This window comes from Myodes glareolus, chromosome 9, assembly GCF_982192425.1.
Source record: "Myodes glareolus chromosome 9, mMyoGla1.1, whole genome shotgun sequence".
NCBI classification, from domain to species: domain Eukaryota; kingdom Metazoa; phylum Chordata; class Mammalia; order Rodentia; family Cricetidae; genus Myodes; species Myodes glareolus.
This window is the reverse complement of record NC_142034.1, coordinates 17,178,040-17,202,025: the sequence shown is the minus strand read 5'-3', so window position 1 is coordinate 17,202,025 and position 23,986 is coordinate 17,178,040. Positions and strand designations below refer to the sequence as shown.

The 23,986-nt window shown below is 47.7% G+C and overlaps 1 protein-coding gene across 7 annotated transcripts in view; it reads right to left on the bottom strand.

The window, feature by feature from the left end:
• The window catches only part of Marchf10 (membrane associated ring-CH-type finger 10), a 94,882-nt gene extending 73,728 nt beyond the window's left edge, over positions 1 to 21,154 (bottom strand). The window contains exons 1-3 of one of the 7 annotated variants that reach the window (XM_085695930.2): positions 20,928 to 21,151; positions 18,690 to 18,766; positions 12,696 to 12,802 (exon numbers count right to left, since the gene is read on the bottom strand). In XM_085695930.2, coding sequence (XP_085552056.2) covers positions 12,696 to 12,785 — 90 coding nt within the window. In that variant the 5' untranslated portion in view covers positions 12,786 to 12,802; positions 18,690 to 18,766; positions 20,928 to 21,151. Of the gene's footprint in view, positions 1 to 5,778; positions 6,018 to 12,695; positions 12,803 to 14,736; positions 15,017 to 18,689; positions 18,767 to 19,570; positions 19,761 to 20,927 lie in introns of those variants that run through there. The other 6 variants (XM_085695932.2, XM_085695933.2, XM_085695935.2 and 3 more) reach the window with 6 other exon arrangements.
• Positions 21,155 to 23,986: the final 2,832 nt, after the last annotated feature.

Genomic DNA, 23,986 nt, shown 5'->3' with positions numbered 1-23,986 from the left:
TCAGGTCCCCTGGAGCTGGAGCCACCCTATGTGGCTGGGGAAGCTGAACTCCGGTGCTCATGGCTGAAGTGTTTTTGACAGCCAAGCCATCTCTCTAGCACCTACAAGAGTTGTCTTTTTAGGAAGGCTGTACCCGAAATGCCCTATCAGCTTCTTCCAGTCTTATTCCCCTCCGTGGCACCCCTCTTACCACCTCTTGGGTTGACCAACTCCTGGGTCATGCTACATATCTGCCACATGCTATTCCCTCTGCTTGGAATAGCCTCCCGATGTCCCCAGCAGCTCAGGCTGCTGATCACTGAGATCCAGCCAGGGTGACACCTCCTTTCCCTGTCTACCTACTCTTCTCGGGGCTGAATTAATTGCTAATGAAGCAGCAGACTGTAACCCTGCCTCCATCTGCAGTGTCAACAGTTGCCCATAGTCATCTTTGGTGCACAAACATGAAATGGAAGATTCCAGGCATAAATAATGCATAAGTTTTGAATCTTGCACCATTCTGAATACTGTGATAAAATCTCACTTCGTCCCACTCTCTCCTGCCCTGGACATGAATTATCTCTTTGTCCGGCATACACACACTCTGCAAGCTGCACTCCGATTACTCACTTTGTAGCCGTTCATTTATCAGCCCTGCTGTGGCATTATCAAAACACTGTTGCTGAAACAATCCTCGTGTTATTCACTGCCGGCCCCCAAGGGCAAGAGCAGTGATGCTGGCAGCTGGGTGACTGCGCATCATCAGACCTGTTCTTTTTACAATTAGGCAGCACTGCTAATCCTTTAGTGAGTCTAATGGGAGGGGCAAGGGTTTATTCTGCTTATGATTCCAGGTTCCAGTCCATTAGAAAGGGAAAATCCCAGGAGGAACTCAAGCAGTTAGATCATAGCCAGTCAAGAGCAGGGAGAATGAGGGCACGCATGCCTGCCCGCCCGCCTGCCCGCCCGCCCGCCCGCCCGCCCGCCCATCGCCCGCCCGCCTGCCTGCCCGCCTGCTGCCTGCTTCTGCCTAGCTAGCTTTCCCCACTCTCACAAAGGGCCCAGCCCATGCACTGATACCATACAGACTTAATGAGGCTCTGCCTTCCTTAGTACACAACCAGGACCAATCTCCATAGCTGTGCCCACCATCTGATGTAGGTGCTTCCTCAGTTGACCTCCCTTTTCAGGTGGTTTTAGGTTGTGACAGGTTGACATTTGAAACTACTGGGAGGGTGTGGTCTTGGAGGGCCTCCTCTGTGAATAAAGAGGGGCTGCTATGTATGTGTGAACACGAAGCTAATGCACGTGGTTTGAACTGTCTATTTTTCCGATTCCACTGTAATTGCGTTTGTTTTACAGCTCATTTTCCCAGTTGGCCAGTGAGAACTTGAAGAGTAAAAACCACTTCTCACCTTTTCCATTTTCTAGCACTGAATTGCATTGTTTTCCTTATCAGTTTTAAAGCTGGCACACAAAGGGATGGATTCCATCATGACATTTCATACATGTGGAGCATTGCATGTTGCTCATATTTACCTCGTTACTCTTCTTTCTGTCATTCCCTTCATACACACACACACACAATTTTAAATAGTTTAGTAAAGTTTACAAATATTTATATTATTTTTGAGAACTTCATATTTAGTACTGTATAAATATCTGCTTCCTCCTCACTCCAGTTCCTTCCAAGTCCCTCCCAATCCTCTCAAATTAAAGAATGACCTCTTCTATTTTATACACACACACACACACACACACACACACACACCCATAGAGAGCGAGAGGAAGTACATTTAGGTACATTTAGTGCTGCTTGTGTTCAGGGCAGACCAGTTGGGACTGGATAACGTATCAGGGAGTTCATCCGTGGAGAAAGTGGTTTCTCCCTCCCTCAGCAGCCACTGACTCTTCATCTAGGAGTAAAGTCTTGTGATGCTTCCCCCCATCCATGTTACCATGCCAGCGGGTGTGGTCACTGTGCAGGTCTTGTATGTGTGCATTTTAATTTAAATCCTGCAGATGAGAGGAAATGCACTGTATCTGAGTCTGGCTTGAATTGTATTTTTGCTTCAGAAAGTATCAGTCCCTAAATGCAATGTAATAAAAATAAAATAACTAGTCCCCCATCACCATTTTCTTAGCAAAATTAAAATAAAATCTAGTGCCAACCCTTTTCTGCCTGCACTGGTACTGAAGCAACCTAAGGACACCAGGGATTTCAACTGGTATTTTAAATACCGCCCCACCCCCACAAACAGCAAAAGCACTTGGAACATCATTTCTATACTCAGACCTCACTGGCCTGTGACCTACCAGGGTCAAATCATTCACTATTATTCACTATAGAAGTCTGGTGTAATGACAACACTGTTGTTACTAAAGTAGACTTGCCATTTCTCCACTGCCTGGCTGGGCTGAGCAGAGAAAGATTTCCTTCGTGCTTCCTCTCCATTTCCATTAGCGAAAACATTTCGCTTTTTAATGTGGCAGGATTCAGAGTTTCCTGAATCCTGGGGGGACGCCTAGGAGGTTAGGCCACAAGGTTAAGAATAGAAATGACCTGACTGCGGGTGGTGGTGGGGGAACAGGTGCTGCCGGGAACCACCTGGGCAGAGTTAGTCGCCCTGCAGGTGAAGAGCCCCTTCACCCCCACCCCAGCTCCCCAGCTGGTCTCCTGCAGCCCATGGTCTTCTGGACTCCCGGGGAAAGGTGAGGTCTCACCCCACCAGGCTTGGAACATAAGAACACTCCAGAAAGAGTGTTCTCGTTTTCCCTGTTGTACCCTGGGCCATCTTTTATTTTGAACAACTCTGTCACAATAAATCACGGAAATGGACACTGGGAAGTGCTGCCAGGATCCGTATGTTACATAATGTAAGCAAGAAAACCCAAAGAGGGGACCAGGGCCTAAGCGTGCCTGCTGCGCTTGCGGGGCTCTGGAAGAGTTCCCAGCCCTGTGCTGGGTGGCTCAGCGCTGCTATAACTCCTGCTCCAGGGGATCCTGCAACCTCTTCTGACCTCTGAAAGCAGATACACACACACACACACACACACACACACACACACACACACACACGTGTGCAAGAGAGAGAGAGAGAGAGAAACCCAAAGAATAAACAGTACCTAACCAAAAAAGATCAACAACAACAAAAACAAGCCAGGAATCTTGGATAAATATGAGCTGCTTTAAAAAAACATTAAAAAATATCTTTTCAAAGATTTATTTATTTATCATGTATACAGTGTTCTGCCTGCATGTATATTTACACACCAGAAGAGGGTCCCAGATCTCATTACACATGGTTGTGAGCCACAGTGTGGTTGCCAGGAATTGAACTCAGGACCAGGGCTCTTACTCTCTGAGGTATCTCTCCAGCCCCCAAAACATTAAAACAGTGTATGTATGTAGAGGAGGTACCATGACACACATGTGGAGAGCACAGGGCAACTTGGACAAGTCAGTTCTCTCCTTCACTGTGTGGGTCAGAGGGCTCAAACTCAGATTGTCAAACCTTAGAGCAAGAGACTTTACCAGTGGAGTCAACCATGCCCCGAGGTGTTTGTCTGGGCGCACTCTTCCCACAGCGACTTCACATCAGACCACCCGCTGTGTCGGGACCCAGGCAAGGAAGTCTGTCTCCTAAAGCTACAGGTGTAAGGGTACCCTCCCCTAGCTGGTATTCAGGTCATTGCTGCTGGTCAGAAAGCGGAAGAGCCAGCAGAGCAAACACAGGCCAGACCAAGGCAGAGTTTGAAAAGAATTCTTGTAGGCTGGATGTTTTTGTTTATTTGAAATTCTCTTCAAGAATACATATGACTATGACTTAGATGTTTCTTTTCTTTTTCTTTCTTTCTCTTCCTTCCTTTCTCTCTCTCTGTTTTTTTTTTTTTTTTTTTTGAGACAGAGTTTCTCTGTGTAACAGTTCTGGCTGTCCTGGAACTCACTTTGTAGACCAGGCTGGTCTCAAACTCACGAAGATCCATTGCCTCTGCCTCCTGAGTGCTGGGATTAAAGGCGTGCGCCACCACTGCCCAGCTTTAAATATTTTTTTATCAAAAGGAGAGGACAGATAGGTTTGTTTTTTGAGATGTTGAAAACATTATTTTTCTCTGGCTCCCTTCTCTCTCAGATTAGTGAGAGGAAGATAAGCATGGCAGGGCAAATACTTAATGATTTCCAGCCTGAGACGGCCGAGCAACCTTTCTGTGGAAACCAAACACCAATCCTCTAAGAGTCACAGCTTTGCTGTGAAGGAACACAGAAATGCAACTCCCAGGAGTCCAGTCCTAGAGGAGCCAAAAACCTGGCATCTCCACCCCAGGATGCATTTTCTTTCTATTGGTGAATATGAACGATTTGTTAGTCTGGTCCTTGCTGGTGCTGGTTCTGTGGTGGGGATCCTAAAGAGACCAGCTGGCTGGAGAAGGACAATTGCCTGTCCTTCTGGGCTTCTCAATGGATCCCTCTGTGCCCGGCCTGTCAGGATTAGCTGGTCTGTGGTCAGCCCGTCAGAGGGCAGCATCAGGTGACTTGTGTCTCTTCCTTCTCTTCCCCTTTGGTGGTGGCTCTGTTCCCCCACCACATGCAGTCAGGCTGCTTCTGTGTAGAAACTTCCACTGTGGGAGCAAATCACAGAATCTGCCCATGGAGGGTGGCGTGGGTTTTGTGACTCACTGTAACTCAATCCTGGTAAACAAACCCGGCCCCAGCTCTGCCTCTTTCTAACAGAGACCTAGGGTAAACTGACTCTGATTGCCACGTCCCTCAGCTGTGTGAGAGATAAGTTCCCGTGTCAATGGGGTTGCTAGGAGAGCAGGGGATTCTCTCAGGGTCTTAGCTGTGACTGGCTCAATGCCCCCTTCACCTCACCGCCATCATCACCAGCGGCTCTTGTTTTCTATCCCACTTACTGGTTTACTTATTTCCAAATTCAGCCTTTGCTGAAGCGAGCATGTGACTGTGATCTTGGTCACGAATGAGAGTCCTCCTGTGTGGGTCTGAGGCACACTCATCTCCTGACAGAGAAGTCTTGTCTCTCAACCCACGGAACTCAGCCAGTCAGCTGACGATGGCCTTCTGTGCTCTGGCATTCTGGGGTACACTATATACCACTCTGTCTTTAACATCACAGCTGTCCGAGCCCATAGTTAGGCTCAGAGATTCTCTATTATCTGTCATCATCTGGGCTCCTTATGACCTAAGAAGTCATTTTTCATATGAGCAGTTCCCAGTTCTGCTATAAAAACAACTATCCGAAAAATAGCCCAAATTAAAAAAACAAAAACAAATGCAACAAGTTTTTCTCTATACCACCAGCTCCCAAATAATGACAGAGAGACTTATTAATTATGAAAGCTTGGCCTTAGCTTAGGCTTGTCCCACTAGCTCTTACAACTTAAATGAACCCACTTACATTAATCTACGTTCCACCACCTGGCATTACCTCTCTTCCATCTTGCACCTCCTCGCTCCTCTTTGTCTCCTGGCATGTCCTGCGTATCTAGACTCCTCCTCCGCTTCCTTTCTCTGGAAATCCCACCTATACCTCCTGCCTAGCTATTGGCCATTCCGTTTCTTATCACAGCAGTCCCCGTAATGCCTCTTCACACCGTGTAGAGACAGCCTACAACACACGAATATGGGCATGACTAGTCTACCTTTTTTGTTGTTTTTGTTTTTGACACAAGGTCTCATGGAGCCCAGGCTGGCTTTGAATTTGCTGTGTAGCCCAGAACGATCTTGACAACTTCTGCCTCTTTTGCCTGAGTTCTGATGTTACAGGTGCTGCTACCAACCTGGTTTTATGCGGTGTCGAGGACTGAACCCAGGGCTTCGTCCAGCCTAGCTGTGCTGGTTAATTTTTTTTCTTTTCAGTTTGACACAGGAGTCATCCGTCAAGAGGGAACCTCAAGTTAAGGAATTGCTTTCATCAGATTGACTTCTGGGCAGGTCTACTGGGGCATTTTCTTGATTAAATAGTTGCTGTGGAGGGATTCGGCCCATCATTGGTATTGCTGCCCCCAGGCAGGTGATCCTGAAGGGTATAAAAAAGACTAAGCAAGCCATGGCAAGTGATCCCATAAGCAGCGTTCTTCTGTGGCTTCCGCTTCAGTTCCTTTGATGGACTATTAAGGCTGTGCACGGAAACAAACCCATTCCTCCCCTAGGTGCTTCTGGCCATGGAGTTTAGCAGAGCGGTGGAAAGCAAACTAGAAGACTAGGCAACCATTCTACAGACTGAACCGTATCCCTGTCTTTACACCTCAGTTAATAGTGGCACCTGTATGGTTGCGGTCGGCACCGGGAGGGAGGAGCTGGCACTGCCTATACCTCAGTTGTTGTTCTTACTTGGGTCTAACATGCATAACTCAGAGTTGGGGGTTTTCGTGATCACTGATGACATTAGTAAAGTTCACTTTAAAAAACTGGCACGATAGTTCCCTCATTGCCTGAGCATTCTAGAGAAGCACGTGCCTCAAAACTGGGCCTCGTGGTACTGGCTTGTAATCTCGGCTACCTGAGAGGCTGAGGCAGGAGGATGGTCATCTCAAGGCCTTTCGGGGTTACGGAGTGAGTTCAAGCGTAGCCAGGGTAACTTAGTAACTTAGTAAGGCTGTGGAGATATAGCGGGAGGCTGGGGATATAGCTGTGTGTATGCCTGTCCTGGGCAAGGACTCAGGTTCAATCTCCAGCACTGCACAATAAACCAATAAATAAGGAAGACTCTCTCCCAGGCCCCTGCGGGAAGAGGAGCTGAATGACAGTTGGGAATCCTCTATCTGAAATGCTTTGGGACCAGATGTGTTTTGGATTTGGGTTTTTTTTCCCCCAGATATTAAGGTATTTGCATAAATCTCACAAGGAGATCTCTAGTAGATGAGTCTCAAGTCTAAACACAAAATCCATGAACCTTAAGCCCATACTTTGAGGGTATTTTAAGTAACGTTTGAAATAATTTTGTGCACGAAATGTTTCCCTGGCGTGGCAGTATACTGGTGCTCAGGAACCTTCACAGCCTTGGGTATTCTGAGATTTGGGATTTTGGATTAGAGCCGCTCAACCTGCATCTCTCCCTCCTGCCCACTGCCACCTGGTACAAAAGCCACCAGCATGGCCTTCACCACATTTATATCGCCATGTTTCGTTGTTTGATCTGCACTTGAAAGAATTGAGATGAGCAAGTGACACGAAATGAAACCAATTTGAACACATTTGAGAGATTGTGGAAAATTGTTTCAAACTGCCAAGGGTAATCTTCCTTTCTAGCCTTCCAGTGGGCATTAATGGCTAAGGCTAAATTCTGCCTCCAGTTCCATAAATACATGTGGGGAGGGAAGTAAGAGGTGAGGGAGGGAGGGGAATACGGAGAGGGACAGAGAGAGGAGAAATATGAACACCCTGGAAGGAACAGAGCCAAGGTCTAAGATAGAATATAATTATATACTAGTTACCCGATTCTGAAATAGCATGTAATATGCCCAATAGATGTTTACTTCCTCTTTTTTCTCAAAAGAGCCCCACCCAGGCACTGGAAAGAGTGGAGGAAAACAAAGCAGGGTGGGTTTAGCCTTCTCTTAGAGCTAACCCACAGACCTGTCAAGGCACTGTCCATTTGCTGCCTACCAACCTTTAGAGTATTTTAGGACAGAGCAGGAATAACCCAACTCTAGAAAAAAAAAATTAGGAGGTACCTAAGGGCTTCAATTTGAGCCAGTTCATTAAAGGCAAGCCGAGCGTGGGAAGGAATGTGTGGCAAGTGTATGTGATTTGGGAGTTGTGTGTAGTGATTAGGTCTTACACTATTTCAATACCCTGCAATGGGAAATCCCAGGTGTCCTGAGCAGATGGATTCCCACAGGGTGCAATGGGCCAGACCCACAGCACGCACATCCAACCTTCTGACAACATAACATGCTGTCACTGCAAAGTCCACACGCAAGAACCATGCTGTCAAGCCATAAAACAATCTCATAATATTTGAATAAGCATATGGATTTGCGTTGGTTTGCATACATAGCTAAACTCAGCCACAAGGGACAGGTTGGACACAACACATTAAGGTATCGGTACCTATCCAGCACAACCACCCTCAGTAAATGATCTCAGCACACTTTGGTTGTATGGGACCAAGTTAATCATCAGTCACTCAAGCCATGAAATTGATTCTTTTCTAAGACAAAGTCTTTTGATGAGCCCAGGGAAACCTCACTCCTCTGCTTCTCAAGTGCTGGAATGATTTGAGGTATACCTCCATGCCCAGCTGCAAGCGATTTTTAAGCCACAACTTTGAAGTCTTTCTGGAATAAGGCAAAGGACAGGTGAAATAATATCATTTAAAAAACATTGCAGGGCTAGGCATGGAGGCATACACCTTTAGCCCCGCACTCAGTAGACAGAGGGAGGTGGATTTCTACGCGTTTGAGGCTAGCCTACTCTATACAGTGAGTTTCAGGCTAGCCCTGGCTACATAGTGAGACCCTGTCTAAAAGGAAAGGTTATTGCTGTTTCCTTCGGAGTTGCTACCATGGGTCTCTGTTCCCCTGTTTACAGCAATCTATATCTTAAAGGCAACCGTATGTTATTTCGTGCAGCCCCATTGATGAGAGGCTTTGAAAATGGCCAGAAATGATGCAGTTGGTTCTAGAAATAGTCACACGCTAGCTGGACTATGTCTGACAAGTTGGCGGTTAGCGTAGATAGCACTGGCTTTCGGGCACGACAGTGTGTGGTTCGGCATGGGCCAGGAGGCTCATGACCTTAAGAGGCTAGGGAGAGGAAGCGAAGCAAATGATAACTGTATGCGGTCTCCAGCTGGAGGGAAACGTCCTAAAGTTGAAAATCTACTACAGATCATCGACAGCATATGTAAAACAGGTTGAATTTCATGCTATGTAAACTGCCACCCCGTAATTTCTTAAAAACAAACAAAACCCGAACCCAGGTACTATGTGAGTCCAGAGATTCCTGTTAGTTCTAAATTAAAACGATGATCTTTACTATCTCTGTAGAGAGAAGGCAGTAAAAGCGGGGCAGGGGTTTAGAAGCAGTTTCTGCTAAGGTTAGTCTTGCTTAGGTCCTTGGGTCTGGAGCCTGACTTTGCGGGGAAGCTACTGAAGGTCTCCAAGTATTCTGGTGGCACAGGCTGGAAGGAGACAAAGTCAGCCACGACAAGAAGGAGGCCAGCTAAACATTAAAAGATATCGTGGTAGTCTCAGGTGGAAATTACAGTATTTGGAACCATGGTGGTGGTCACAGGATAAAGGGTGGCATAGGCTCATGTGCCCTTAGGTGAGCTTGGCAAAGTCTGCCAGCAGAAACTTTGTGGGGGAGAGATTAAGGAGTCAGGGAAGGGTTTGATGGGAGGAGGGGTGGTGAGGGACGGACATGTTGGATTAGTGACACCTGTGTGACATCCAGACGAAAGCAAGTGATAAGCGGATACACCCATGGCTCTGGCATTCCGCGAGACTCTGGGGTCAAGCCAGTTGCATGAAGCAGTGGTTAAGAACAGGAAGAGCCAACAAGTGATTAGGGCCTTGTATATCAAAAGTGGAAGGGGGCTGAGGATGGGACCCTCAACAATGAGGGGTGGAAAGAAGAGGAGGGAGTAGGAAAAAAAAATGGAGATTAACGTGAGGGAGACAGTATGTCAGGAGACCGTGACGTGTGAGAGAAGCAGCCTCGGGAAACAAAGACTCAGAAGGTGTCACTGAACTGGGTCACCAACCTCAGCAGTGGTTAACGGGAAGTGCGCATTTACAAACAAACACACAGTCAACAAGGAAGTGGAGACAGACATGAGACAGGCTGGAGCAGTCTGAGACAGACAGGAGGAAGCCCGGTGTAGTGTAGCTGTAGACTGGAGCCGCTGAGGACAGAAGATCGGACTGAGGGTGCGGCTCAGTTGGTGGAGGGCTTGCTTCTCACGCAGTTGGATCCTGTCTCCAACACGATACATAGATAAGCCAATAAAAAAATATAAAAAATACATACACAAGTAAATAAAATAGAGAAAAAGAGAGTGAGAAGAGAAGGTATCAAAACACAGACAGCAGAGTCCCATGACGGCAGAGGCTGGACTGGGCCAAGGCCTCAGCTGGTCACTAGCAGGACAGTGGTCACTTTGCCCTTGAAACTGGAGGTCCGGAAGGCTGTGAGGCCTAGGATGGCTGGGAAGGAGGTTGAGAAGGTTCCCTTGCTCGGGTTTTTTGTTTGAAAGGAAATGTAGAGTCAGATGTAAAAACTGGGACGTTTTCAGTCAAGATTATAACCAGAAGGGCAGATGGACAGGAAATGCCTTGACAGGAGTCACTCTTGTCCGGCCACCGACGTGCGTCCATCACCTGCTCTGCTTCCAGCTCCTGCGCTGGACCACTTCTTTGCCACCTCCATGCCTATGAACTTGATCCAAATTCACTATATCGTCATCCTAAATGCCAATTATACATTCAAAATATTTTGCTTTTTTCTCTTGCCTTTTCCAGCTCTTTCCCCTCACAGAAGCCAAAGTGGTCTTAAAAAGGAAAGAAAAGAAAAGAAAACTAAACCAGATCATGTCTCTTTCCTCCGAAACTATCCAGTGATTCTCACTGTGATGAGATTCACATGAATGACACGTCCTGCTTTCTCCTGGAAGAGCCAGCCTGATCCGGCTCTACAGAACTCTCCGACCTTCTCTGGTTAGACACTTTGCCTTGGCTCTCCAGGAGCGTGATACCCGGTCCTTATTATGCTGGGATTTTTTTTGTTTGTTTTGTTCTGGGTTTTTTTTGTTGTCTTTTTCCTATTTTGATCTGCAGCTGTCTTCGTCAGTTTTCCTTGAGGTACGCCAGCTCAAGGGTTTGTTTTGGCTCCCTGCCTTGCAAGTTTGATCATGACAGACTCTCTGATGAACCGGCACTCTTGCTTGAGGACATCATGGCAGCAGCATCCGTTAGGCTCACAGAGGCCAACAAGTGAAAGGGAGGAAGGGGCTGGATTCACACAGTTCCTGCAGCCAGCACACCTCCAAACAGCTAAGACCTTTTGCTAGACCCCGCTACTTAAAGGGTCTGTCCTTTCACTAGGCGCCGCCCCCCTCCTTAAGGGTTCTACCCTCTCCACAGTGCCCAGTAGGGAGCCCAACCTCTAGCACAAGGGCTTATGAGGGAACATTCTAGAGCCACACTGGAGCAGTAACCGAAATAACTTTATACTATGTGCACATTTTTTATTTCCTAAACTTAGAGTAAGAATGCCAGAAGAGTAGGGCCCTTGTTCAGCACAAAGTAGGCATGGAATGGATTAAATATTGGTTGAATGACCAAACCAAACCAAATAAAACACAACTGGCAATGTTGAAAGCTTAAAGGATCTTAGAAAATAAAAGTGTAACGGATCCAGGACACATGCTTGTATCATTTCCTTCACCAGGGACCACTGATATCAAGACAATCACCTTCTGCCCTCCCTGGAGAGACAGCATTAGACAAGTTCTTCCACATGCCAGCCAGGTGGAGGAGGCATCTTTGTGAAAAGCAGACAATTCCCTGAGTAACCCATCCCCAATTGCTGCAAATCTCCCCCTTTGCAGTCCTCCTGGGTGCCGACTGTGGGAAGAAACTGCCGATCCTTTCCAACTCCAGAGCAGAGTGTCACCGCTCAGGTGAAGCCGGGCTACTGAGCCGGGTCTGGTTTCCTTGGTGACCCACAAGGCTCAGTTCTATCTGAAATTGCTAAGAAAGAGAAGAACCTGATAGCTGAGCTGTGTTTTCCTTAGGGAGGACTGTTTCCCAAGCTCCATGGAGGCCGAGGATGTGTCTCCTTGATTGGTGAGGGCGGCTTCTCACGGGGGGTGGGGTGGGGTGAGGACAGATCCTAAAGTCCCACAACCGAGTCTAGCAAGTCTGTCCCATGCCAGCTCCAGGTAATTGCATCATGACCCCTCAGGCGCCCCATCACTTTTGTTTTCACATGCAAACACTGTAGCCATGGAGACCAGAAGTTTGCTTGTTGTAGAGTGGCTAACCACCTTTCTTCTGGCACCCATGACAACAGAAGAGCATGCTATATGGCAACTCAGTTAACCCCTTAAGGTCTTTTTTGCTTCTCAGCTCGAGGGCTGTGGGCCAAACACTGCATTAGATATGTGTGTGGAGGCATGAGTGTGTGTGCATGGTACATGTGTGCACAGGTGCACACATCCAACACACATATGTGGGCCAGTGGAAGATGTTGGGTTCCCTGCTGTATCACTCTTTACCTTACTCCTTTGAGACAGGGTCTCTCAATCTGGAGCTAGGCTGGTGGCCAGCAGACCTCAGAGATCCTGTTTCTGCCTGGCAGAGCACTGGGTTACAGATGCACACGGCCATTCTTAGCCTTTTGCGTGGTTGCTGGGGTTTTGAACTCAGGTCCTTGTGTTCATTCAGCAACATTTCACAGCCCGAGCCACTTCCCAGCCCCGACATTTGGTTTTTTTAAAGCTCCCTAACGTTGCAGCACGAAGGACGGAGTGGTGTAAAACACAAAGCCGAACCATCACTGGGATAAAATGCTCATTTCACTTCTGCGACGGTATTGTAAAACCAGCACCAACCATTTTATACAAGTCAGAAACTGACGAGTGACTTTTCGTGGTCCGTCAGTGAGTGGCAGGGTCGGGTGGGCTTACGCCGACGCAGCCTGAAAATTCTGTTTCCCCCAAAAGACAATCCTTGCTTTCTGCAGTTACCTGATATTCAGAGTCCACCTTGTGCTGCATATCCCGCAGATACTGAACGTCACTGACGAACTTCTGCCTGTCCCTTGCTTCATGCAACATGGTTCTTAGTTCCCGATCTATGTAAGACAGAGAAGGAAACATACCGTGACAGATGTCTCTGCGGGTCACCATATTTGGGTTTATTTGAGTAAAATTACATGTGTTCTTTTATTAATCTACTCCCCCACTGTTTGGAAGGTCCAGACGTTCCCTTTTTTTTTTCTTTTTTTTGTATTCGTGTCAAAGTTCTTCTAGCCTTTTCTGTCCCAGCCATAAATAATGCAGTCACATTCATCAGTTGGCTTCAGAGATCCCATCCTGGTTACTCACAGGGAGTTAATATGACAGATACCTGACTGGGCAGCAGTTCCACCACATGACCAAGGAGTAAACAAGAACCCAGATATGCAGTGACCAAACTTATAAGTCCTGGGTTGCTTAAATTCATGGATGTGACCATTGTCCTTAATCCAAGCCAGACATTGCCAGCTGCTGGGTACAGCAGCCAGGCAGGCAGACACGGTCTCTGCCTTTGTGCTGCCGACAGCCTAGGGTGGAGAACCATCGCTAGACAGTTCAGCTCGAACTGCCAGGACAGAGCCGGCTCTGGACTCCTTGAGGGAATGGCATCGTGGAAGAGCCTGCAACACTGGGTTTGGTAAATCGTGAGTTAGGCAAGAGTTGGCAGAGGGCAGCGGGTGCCTCAGGGCATGAAGGAGATTGAGGAACAGTGAGGGCTTATGTGGGGCCTTGTGGGTCAGAACGAGAAGTCACATGGAGCTATTAATAGGTTCTAACCCAGGGAATGTTTCACAGTGTATGTGTGCATGTGCACACATGTGTTCATGTGCAAGTCAGAGTTGGACATCAATTGTTACTTCTCAATCACTCCTCGCGGCGTTTTCTTGAGACAGGGTCTCTCACTGAGCCGAGAGCTCACTGATTTCGCAAGAACAGCTCACCAGAAAGTCTCAGGGACCCTCCTGTCTCTCCTTGCCCAGCTTTTAAAAGGAAGAATGGGGCAGGGGAGGGGTCGGTCCAGAACTCAAGTCCTCATGCTTACCACAGCAACATTTCACTGACTGAGCCATCTCCCAATCCTTTACATTGTGTGATTAAAAGGCTCCTAAAGTTGTAGTTTGGAGGATGGGGTGGGGTATAAGGCAGAGTTGCGACTGCCGATGGGCTAGGAAACGAGAAGGTAACAAGGCTTGGGTAGCAAATGTGTGAGGAGGAGGAAGAGGAGGAAGAAGAGAAGAACAGTGGGGATGGAGAGGGTTGCAGCTCCCATGGGGCAGCCTGTGCGAGGGCCAGGTGCCCCTCTGAGTGTCCACCTAGATTAACTCATGCCATAGTCACAACAAATGCTGCAAGGCAGACAACGTAGTTTCTGACACAGGACAATGGCCTAACCACAGCTCAAGGGTGATTTTAACGACAAAGGGGAGATTCTGACAATCAGGAGATACAGAGCCAAGATACGACCGAGGTTTTCCTCAATGACCTCCTATCTTAGGGTTTCTATTGCTGGGACAAAACACCATGACCATAAAGCAAGTTGGGGAGGAAAGGGTTTATTCAGCTCACACTTCCAAAGTGCTCTTCATCACTGAAGGAAGTCTGGACAGGAGCTCCAACAGGGCAGGATCCTGGCATCAGGAGCTTCCAGGAACTGATGCAGAGGTCAGGAGGGGTACTGCTTACTGGCTTGTTCAGCCTGCCTTCTTACGGAAGCCAGGGCCAGCAGTTCAGGGCTGGGCCTTCCCCGTACTGACTACTAACTGAGAAAAAAGCCTTACAGCGGAATTTTACAGCATTTCTCGGCTGAGACTCCGCCTTCTCTGCTGTGTCATGTTGACACACAAAGCCAGTCAACACACAAACACACGACTAGTAAGCCACAACCCTTCCTTTCTTATTCATCTGCGAGATCTCACATTAAAAACAAAAATAACTTTAAAAGTCCCACAGTCCTTACAAATTCCAGCAGTCCAGTATGGATTCTACTCACGATCTGGACTCCTCCAAGGGCCCTGGTCACTTCTCCAGCTCTGCCCTTTGCAGCACACAGAGCGTCTTCTAGGCTCCGGTTGGCTCCACTCCACTGCGGCTGCTGTTCTTCGTGGCCATCCCATGGTGCTGACATCTCCAAAACCCTGGGCTCTTCTGCTGTAACTGGGCCGCCCTCTTCACCAACGGCCTCTCATAAGTTCTCGTCATGGTGCCAAGCCTCGGCTCCTCTGCATGACCCCCTCAGTCCTGGGCCTTCAACTGCCACTGAGACTGCACTTTCATGAATGGCCTCTCCTGACCTCTTCAGCGCCAAACCTCAGCTGCTCTGCATGACCCCTTCATGCCTTCAAAGAGTCACCTGGGTGATGCTTACACATTACCACGGCCAGCTGCCAGCTCAAGGGTGGCCACCTCTGGAACACAGCTTCTTTGTGCTCTGAGGAAACACTTCCCAGAAGAAAGATTTCACCTCAGTGATGCTGCTCTCTCTCTCTCTCTCTCTCTCTCTCTCTCTCTCTCTCTCTCGCTCTCTCATTTTTCAAGACAGGGTTTCTCTGTGTAGTCCTAGCTGTCCTGGAACTCATTCTGTAGACCAGGCTGGCCCGGAACTCACAGAGATCCACCTGCTTCTGCCTCCTGAGTGCTGGGATTAAAGGCGTGCGCCACCACCACCAGGCTGCTGGTTTCTCCTTAATCACTGCTAATTTCTTAGCTCCAGTCGACCATCATCAAGTGTCCCAGTGAAGCCAAGTGTCACTTCAGTAGTTCTGGGCTCTTGCTAATGACAGCTGATTCTTCAGCCCCAGCTCACCGGAAATCACAGAATCTTAAATAAATGACCCTGATAAGAGTCTTTATCTTCCTTCCGAAACTTCATCCTCTACACTGCTCTCGACATTCTTATCTTCCAAGCTCCTGTAGAACATCCCACAGAGCTCTTAACACTCAATGGCTCTTCAAACCAAAAGCTCTAAGGTCCTTCCACAATTCTACCAAAACCATGGTCAGGTCTGTCCAGCAATACTCCACTATGCTGCTACCAATTTCTTAGTTAGGGTTTCTATTGCTACAAAACACCAGGACCATAAAGCAAGTTGGGGAGAAAAGTGTTTCTTTGTCTTATACTTCTACATTGCTGTTCACCATGGAAGGAAGTCAGGACAGAAGTCAAATAGGGCAGGATCTTGGAGGCGGGAGCTCATGCAGAGGCCATGGAGGGTGCTGCTTACTGGTTTGCTTCTCGTGGCTTGTTCAGTCTGCTTCCTTATAGAACCTGGGACCACCAGTGCAGGGATGGCCCCACCCACAATGGGCTGGGCCCTCTCCAATTGATCACTAGTTGAAAAAATGCCTTATAGTAGAATCTCATGGAGGCATATCCTCAACTAAGGCTCCTTCCTCTCTGCTGTGTCAAGCTGACACACAAAACCTGACAGTACACCTTTGCTGTGGAGGCCAAAAAACGCAGGCCCATTTCTACCTTGATTGCCGGTCAGAGAGTTGGAGATTGACAAGCATAGTTGCATGTCCCACTCAGGACGTGATTGCTTGGTTCTTTTGACATTAAGGTAGCTCCATGCCACCTGACAGATGGTCAGGATATGCAAATGCACTTCTGCTCCTTCTTTTGTAACTATGAGGTCACCTGGGGAAGGTGTGTCACCTGACCTAGAGCATGGTTTGCTACCTAGACAACAGCATGCTAATGACTTGATGTCTCAGAGTGATAAAGCGATTGAGTTAGTTAACCTTTGTATCATGTTAATAAAGACTTTTGTTTCGTACCCCCCCCCCTTACATTGAGTATAAAAACTGTGGAGAAACAAACACAGGTGATTTCAGAAATCACCGGAAAACCCTCCCAGTATTATTCTATGTTTTCTGTCTTATTATTTGTATGCATCTTCATATTCTTTACTTCAGTTTCCACGCCCCTACTCTGGCAAGAGGGGATTTTGTCGAGGCTGATCCTTGACACTTTGCCTGCCTGGAATCCGGAAGGGCAGCTTTGTGAGACAAGAATGTGGAGTTTGAAGTGCAGACCTGTAGACACTTCAGACACCATTCTTGTCTCATTCTGCAAATGGAGATTGCAATGGTAAAAGCAAAATTGCTGCAGATCCCCGGAGGCTGCAGTGGCAGAAACGCTGCAGGTCCCCAAGTGGCAGCAGTGGGCCATGTGGCAGCAGGCAGCAAACAGCAGGTCCCGAGAGCAGCCAGGCCCAGGCAGGGATGGCGCAGTTCCCCGAGTGGCTGCAGCAGGCCACGAAGAAAGACAGACCGATGGGCACAACATGGGACCACGACACAGGTCTCCGAAGGCGGTTGGTCCTGGACAGGGAACCAGGCAAAGGGTAAAAGACAGACGAATAGGCACGCCATGCAGAGTGAGGTTGGGTATTTATTTAGTGGGTTATGGAGGGGAAAAGGAGAAGGGGAGAAGAGAAGAGAGGGGGAGAGAGAGAGAGAGAGAGAGAGAGAGAGAGAGAGAGAGAGAAAGAAAGAGAGAGAGAGAAGGGAGAGACAGAGGGGGGGAAAGGGGAGAAGTGGGGAGAGGCAGAAGCTGCCTCTTTGAGAGGGAGATGGAAAAGGAAGAGACTCAGGCTGGAAACTGAAGATCAGCTTGCTCAGAGAAGGGTGTGTGTGTGGCTTGTCTCTTAAAGGGACAGGACACATCATTACAGAGATGTGCAAGGCTCTGAGCTGATTGGACAGGTAAAGATTTGGCCACTGCTGGCATAGTGCTAACAACTGAAGTTGAAGCAAAAATGGGTACCGAACAGAGAAAATGAACATGAGACAAACCCATTAACAAATAAAATGTAAGGAAGAGGCAGTTGGAGAGGAGCTCGGCAAAGGATTTCAGAGGCAGGAGGAAAGCCCAGCGGATGGCCGGTCCAGATGCTGAAGAGAAGTCTCCAGGAGGAGGCTGTGAATACCCTTAGCAAGGGCAGGTATGGGACCATCAGGGCTGCCGTTCCACTGTGCTAGCTGTGTAAACACGTCTTGACTTCAATAAATTAGACTTGGTTGGTATGGTCTAATTTATGACCACAATATTGTAGCTCACAAAGTTATAAAATGGCACTGTTCGTGCCAGACTGAGACTGCCAGATCTCATCAACAGATCATCGAAGCCCCCACAATCGATTCCAGCTCATCGTTGACCGAAGCTCTCTCATAGATCGCTGCCTATACTCTTAGTGACTACGGCATGTTCTCAGCTTCGCAGTCACCAACTGAGCCCTCAGGTGTGTGGCCCCGTGGCTTTCTTCCCACCTCTGCTTTACTCGGTGTGTGTAGATACTGACAGTCAGCTTGCCCCTGACTCACGGTGACCCAGTGTCTGGTCTAGGAGTTATAAAATCTTGCAAGGTTTACTGTCTACACTTGAGCAGCTTGGGGAACTTCGTGGTCCCTGGGAGGACTGTTTTCTCTCAAGGTAGATGGTGGGTCTTTGATGAGTTAGGATCTGAAGCTACAATATATAGTTCTATAGCTGGTAAAACACCTAACTAGGATCGTGCTTCACCTCTCTTAAGCTATCCCCCCAATTCTCCTTGTGATAAGAGTCAGGTTGACACGCCAACCTTTGACCTGTAAGATCAACTTGATCCAGGTTTATGGAACCCTTCTACCACCTCACACACACTCTTGACTGCTCAGGGCATTGCTATCACTTGGCCCAGGATGGTTGGGTGAGCACTTTCCCATCACGCACTTGCACAGGCATAGGGCTCTACTTTCATTACCTGTTTTTTTTTTCTTCATATATTTACCCGCAACTGTGTTAGTTTTCTATAACTGTAACAAATACCTGAGGCAAGTCAGCATAAAGATATTGTGTGTGCGAGTGTCTGTGTGTGTGCGCACGCGCACATGCGCATTTCAACAGACATTAATGGACCATATTTAAAAGTATCACTTTTAACTTTTCGTATAAATTTGTACCTGCATAGAATGATGTCTGTTCCCCCCTTTTCAGAAAACGGTGGGGTTAAAAACAGAAAGATGGACCCCCGCTGCTCCTGTTGGGAAGAGAAAGAAGCCTGTCTGAATATTAATCAGGCAGGGAACACCAGAATTCATAACCAGATTACATTAATGGCCACAAAAGTGTACAGTCCACAGCCCAGCGGGATGGAACATTGTAGGTGCAAAGTTAACACAGCAGAGCCAGTTACTCTATCATGGCTTCAGGGTGGTATAATGGAAGGAAGGCTCTTAGTCAGGAGGCCCGAAACAACCCGGCTTGAAGGGGTAGGAACCAACGCCACTGAAAAACTTTCTAGGTGCTCACTGACTTCACAATCGCCTACAAAACAAAGGACTTTGCCTGCAGGAGACCCTCCCCTACCCACCATAAGCTCCCTGTCACCCTACATTTGACTGTAAAGTAAAAATCTGAAGCACCAAAGTGCCATGTGTAGTTACTTATTTAAATATATCAAGACCTTATGAGATCAAACAACCTGTTTCCTTGGTGTCTGACCGAGGAGCCAGGCGGCTATCTCAGCTTAGGAAAACAGTCTGCACACGAACTTGGATTTTAGTCTGCACTGCAAGTTTGACAAACTGACCAGAGTGGACAGGAAACAGAAATAACTGTATGGGAATAAATCCACAAGAGATAATGCTTCATTCTCAGAGTTGCATTTTGTGGGCTTACTCAACCAGATAGCCATTTGAAGCCAAGGGCTTTCTCCCCCCCCCCCCCCCCCCGCCCCCTCAGCAGATATAAGCAGTCGCCAGAGTGCTGTGTGGGGGCGGACAATAAAGCATGGGCAAGGCGTGATTCTAAAATAGCAGCCCGCATTGTCCTCTGTTCTCACCTTTGAACCGTTTCCCGCTCTGAAATTCGCACATGGTCATGCACACGTCTGTTGGGAGCCTCTGGTGACAAAGCACTGGACTGAGTTTGCTTTAGAAATCAGTGTGAGAAGCCATGTTCAGGAGAGGGAGAGGGCCAGGATGAGGAGGTGTGAGAGGAGGAGAGGAAGTGAGCGCTTCTGCCAGGCCTCAAAATTCTACACATCTGTGAAATTTCCATGAGGAATATTCTAAGAACTCTGTGACATATGAATTCCTCTCTGTCGAAAATTTCCAGGGAATTCAGGGTGAGGTGCCCTGACTAAGAAGAACAGGACTAGATGGCAGGCTACGTTTCTTTCCATCTGCTAAAGATACCGCACATGTGCACACACAAATGCAGATTACATTCATGTGTACATGCTGTCTCCTTTTCTATGTACATAACTGTCCAAAACAAAACAAAAACAAAAAAAAAAAACCCACAAAACCACGAAAAACCCTGATCTGAAAGGAATGCTTTCAGCTAAACTTACCATTTTCTCGCCCTGCTCTCTCTGTGAAGTCTCGCTAAAGCGATACTGCCTTGGTTTTGGCAAATAAGCAAAATGTAAATTTAACCTCCTTAGAATGAAGCTTCATTTGAAACAAAATTTTAAGTAGCTGTGTTTCTGCCTGACAGTCAGGGTTATAAATTCCTCTTTTCCCGAGATTGGGTGCTTGGAAGAAGGATTTGAGTAACCTTTAATTCAGCCTTTCCACGATGAATTAATTTCTGATGACAAGAATTACATGATTTATTTCCATTTTAGCTTGAGGAAAAAAAACTTAGAGATTTTTTTTTTTTCAAAAAAAACTCACTTTACAAACTTGTGTTGAGTATAGTTTAGTGACGAGGCCCATTTTATACTTCAGAGGCTGAGGGCTTGAGGTGGTGGGGGAGGCTCTGCCTCTTCCAATTTAATTTAGGAAATGCAGGTCGGGGGTGCGAGAGGCCTGGCTCACAAATACTGAACACTAAGCCCAGAGGAGAGGTTGTAATGGGAAACGTGGGAAAGACCACCACAAGTATGACAAGCCACATTGGCTTCTAGCATTAGTAATACCATCTTCTCACACTCAAAAGCTGTTTCCTGGACCTGAAGACCAACGGCATATACGGAAATGGTACACAGCTGTGGGAGGGTCAATGCGCAAAAAATGACCAAACTCTCCTTAAATCATCTATTCCTTTGAGGCAGAACGAACTGGAGCTGGGGTCAGCCGGAGGAAGAGAGGGACTGGCCACCAAGCTCCAGGCCTGATTTCCCTCTAGACTCTTTTAAGTTAAATGGTTAAGTGGACCCTCGGTCCTGGAAAAGCTGGGGCGTGGCCTGTTACCTTAGGGATCAGCACTATCGGCCCTTGCCAGGGGCTAAAGGGGCCGCGGGGCGGAGCGGGTGGGCAGGTCCACAGCAGAGAAACCGCCCATCAATCGTGCGTGGGGCCGGTCCTGGGCTCCTCTTCCTCCCCCACGCCTCACGTCTTCCCTCCCACTTGCGGCCCCTCTTCCTGCTCCTCCCGGAGGCTGCTGTCCGCCGCGGCCACCGGCCTTTCTCGGGGCGGAGACGGTGGGGGCGGCTGCTTGGCGTCTTCCCGTTTCCTTGGTAACCGGGCAGCCTTCCTCGCGCCGAGCCTGTGCCGCTAGCCGCGAGCGTGGATCGTGGGGGTGGGGCAGGGCTGCGGCCCCCGGGGTCCTGAGTCCACACGTGGGCGGTCCCACTGGTTGCCGTGGGAACGAAAAGGGATGAGGTTGGGAAAGGAAAGCAGTGATGGCGGCTGTCTTGGAAGAGGCACGCTGATTTTGTCTATGTGTTCACGCCCAGATGCCTTGCTGTTTCTTATAAGGAGATTGGTAGGGGAAAAAAAATTCAATTGAATAAAATATTAAAGGCAGTACATGGAAAGAAGAAAAGATACTGCATTTTTTTTGAGATGGTTGATGTACAGGGATCTTCAAGTAAAATGTTCCAATCCTACATAAGAGAAGGAAGAAATGATTAAGAGAGGCACCCATCAGAAGGGAGACCGGAAGCCGGCCTCTTAGTTAGCAGTAGTCATTACTGGTTTCTCCAGGAAAGAGGTGCTTGGAGGGTTAGGCCAGTGTCCACCAGGTCCTTGGCTCACTCACTGTCCCTGGGCTGGGTTTCTTTCCCTCTGAGGTTCTTCTGTTTCTTCTGTGTATTTAGGCACTCAGTGACTTGCTGATTGATGTCACCTAAAGACATTTTAAACTGGGTGGAGAGCAAAGAAAATAGAAATTCTTGGAACTTTCTCCAGTGTCCCAGAGTCTCCCTATGTCTACGGTCCAAGCTTGTCCTGTGCAGCCCCCACATTCAGGTGGTAGCTATTCACTGATGGTATGGCACCTTTTCTTCCTCTTCTTATCACCAATGCTCCTAATTTGGGACGCCATGGTCTCTGAACGGATTAATGAGTGGCCCTTGCAACGACACTCTGAGCCCCTGTCGGCCATTCCCTAGCCTGACCTCTTCCCCTGTCACATACGCAGCCTAGGTCCAAGAGTGGTCGGTCACCAACAAGATGCTCTCAGAGACTCCTCCCTGTCTGAGAAGTGAGCCCCAGACTCGACTGTGGCTGTCCCTATTCGTTCCCTTGAGTCATCCCTCACCAGACGGGCCTCTATTACATGCTGAGCCCCGCTCTCTATTTTCACACTGATTTCTAAGACTACCTTGAGCAGCACAGAGTCTAGACAAAATACCCTCCGGGGAAGTCTTTGTTTTGGGCTCTTTCTCATCTGACCTTCACAACATTCCCTTTTCCATCCATATCCTCGTTGTTTTTTTTTTTTGTTTTTTTTTTTAGATTTTTACTTCTTTTTGTTTTTATTGGATGTGTGTGAGGGCAGCCTCACCACAGTGCGTGCATGAGGCGGTCAGAGGACGATTTGATGGAGTCTGTTCTCTCCTACCATGCGGGTCCCGGTGACCAAACTCAGGTTGCCAGGTTTGGTGACAGGGACTTTTTACCTGCTGAGCCATCTTGTAATATCACATTCTGTTCTTCTCAGCTGGGTATCAAATATTCTCTGTGAAACCATTAATTGTAAGGACATAGCATGGAACCTCTCTCTGTGGATGTTGCCTTTAAGGAATATATGCCATTAAAGATGCCAAATTTGAGACATTGGAGATTTCGCCCGGTGCCTGCCTGGCATGGACAGGGTTCTGGGTTTTAACCTTAGCACCACATAACGTGGGCATGACAACACTCCTGAAATCCCAGTGCTTAGAGGAAATGGAGGCATGAGACTACTGAAACTTTCTAACACTGGGGGGGTAGGGAGTATTGAAACTCTGTAGTAGCAAAATGATAGGGAGCTTGAGACCTTTCCTCAAAATGATAATTAGTGATAATTATTACTGATTAACAGAGAAGGACATTGAAGCCTAAGCAACAGGGCCAGACAGGGATGACACAGCCAAGGACTCCTGACGAGGAACAGACCCAGAGCTCAGAGGCGAGACTCCCATTCCCAACGACTTGATATCGGCGCGTATTAGGAGTGGGTGTTTGATTTTCTAGTTTAAGAGCTATAGAAAAAATACTTTGTGCCTCCAAAGACTGTTGCAGGGTTTAAGTGAGAGAAGACAAGGCATAGTTCACTACGACAACACAAACCAAGTGTGAACGCTGAGCACTTTAAATTTTAAAGAAGGCTTGGAGAAGTTGCTCATCCCAGTTTGAAACTTTCCTCTGTTTCACATACCTTTTGTTGTTATTTTGCAGTTTTCAGGGAGGGGGAGGGAGGGGGAGGGTGGTGTGTCATCCCTGCATAGCTCAGGCTAACTCTAAATTCATGATGATCCTACCTCTGCCTCCCCAGTACTAGGGTTACAGGTGCTAACATGCCCCATCCCTTCCTTCGTGGTTTTTGAAAGTTCAGTTCCATGAAAAGAAGGCGCTGTGCCCTTGAAAGAAAGTGGCAGTGTCAAAGTTCAGCTCATAAAAAAAAAAAAGCTACAAAGCAATCCCGACATCAGCGATTCACGAGTAAACTTAACCTTGACATGGAAATTACAAAGCGGATCATTGCCAGCACTAAAAAGCAAAGCGCTACCAAAGAGAGACGTGAAAGCCGGGAAGAAGAAACAATTTCCACTGAAGGAAGCGTCATAGTCTCCATTATTTTTTGCACGATGTCCTTGGTAAATGAGGAGTTAAAGAAGAAAAAGGCTGAAGCAGGCACGGGTTGAGATGTCTTGTGTTTGCAAATAAGCCCCAAGAAATTCTTTAATCTAAGAGTTCTGCAAGGGGCAACTTCAAGTGTAACATTGCAGGTGAAGCCTATGAAGTTTAAAAACAAATTCAGTGCAAAACATAAACTGTTCAGAGGGGTGTGGCTCTTCTTAGACACGGGGTCTCCATGGATGCTT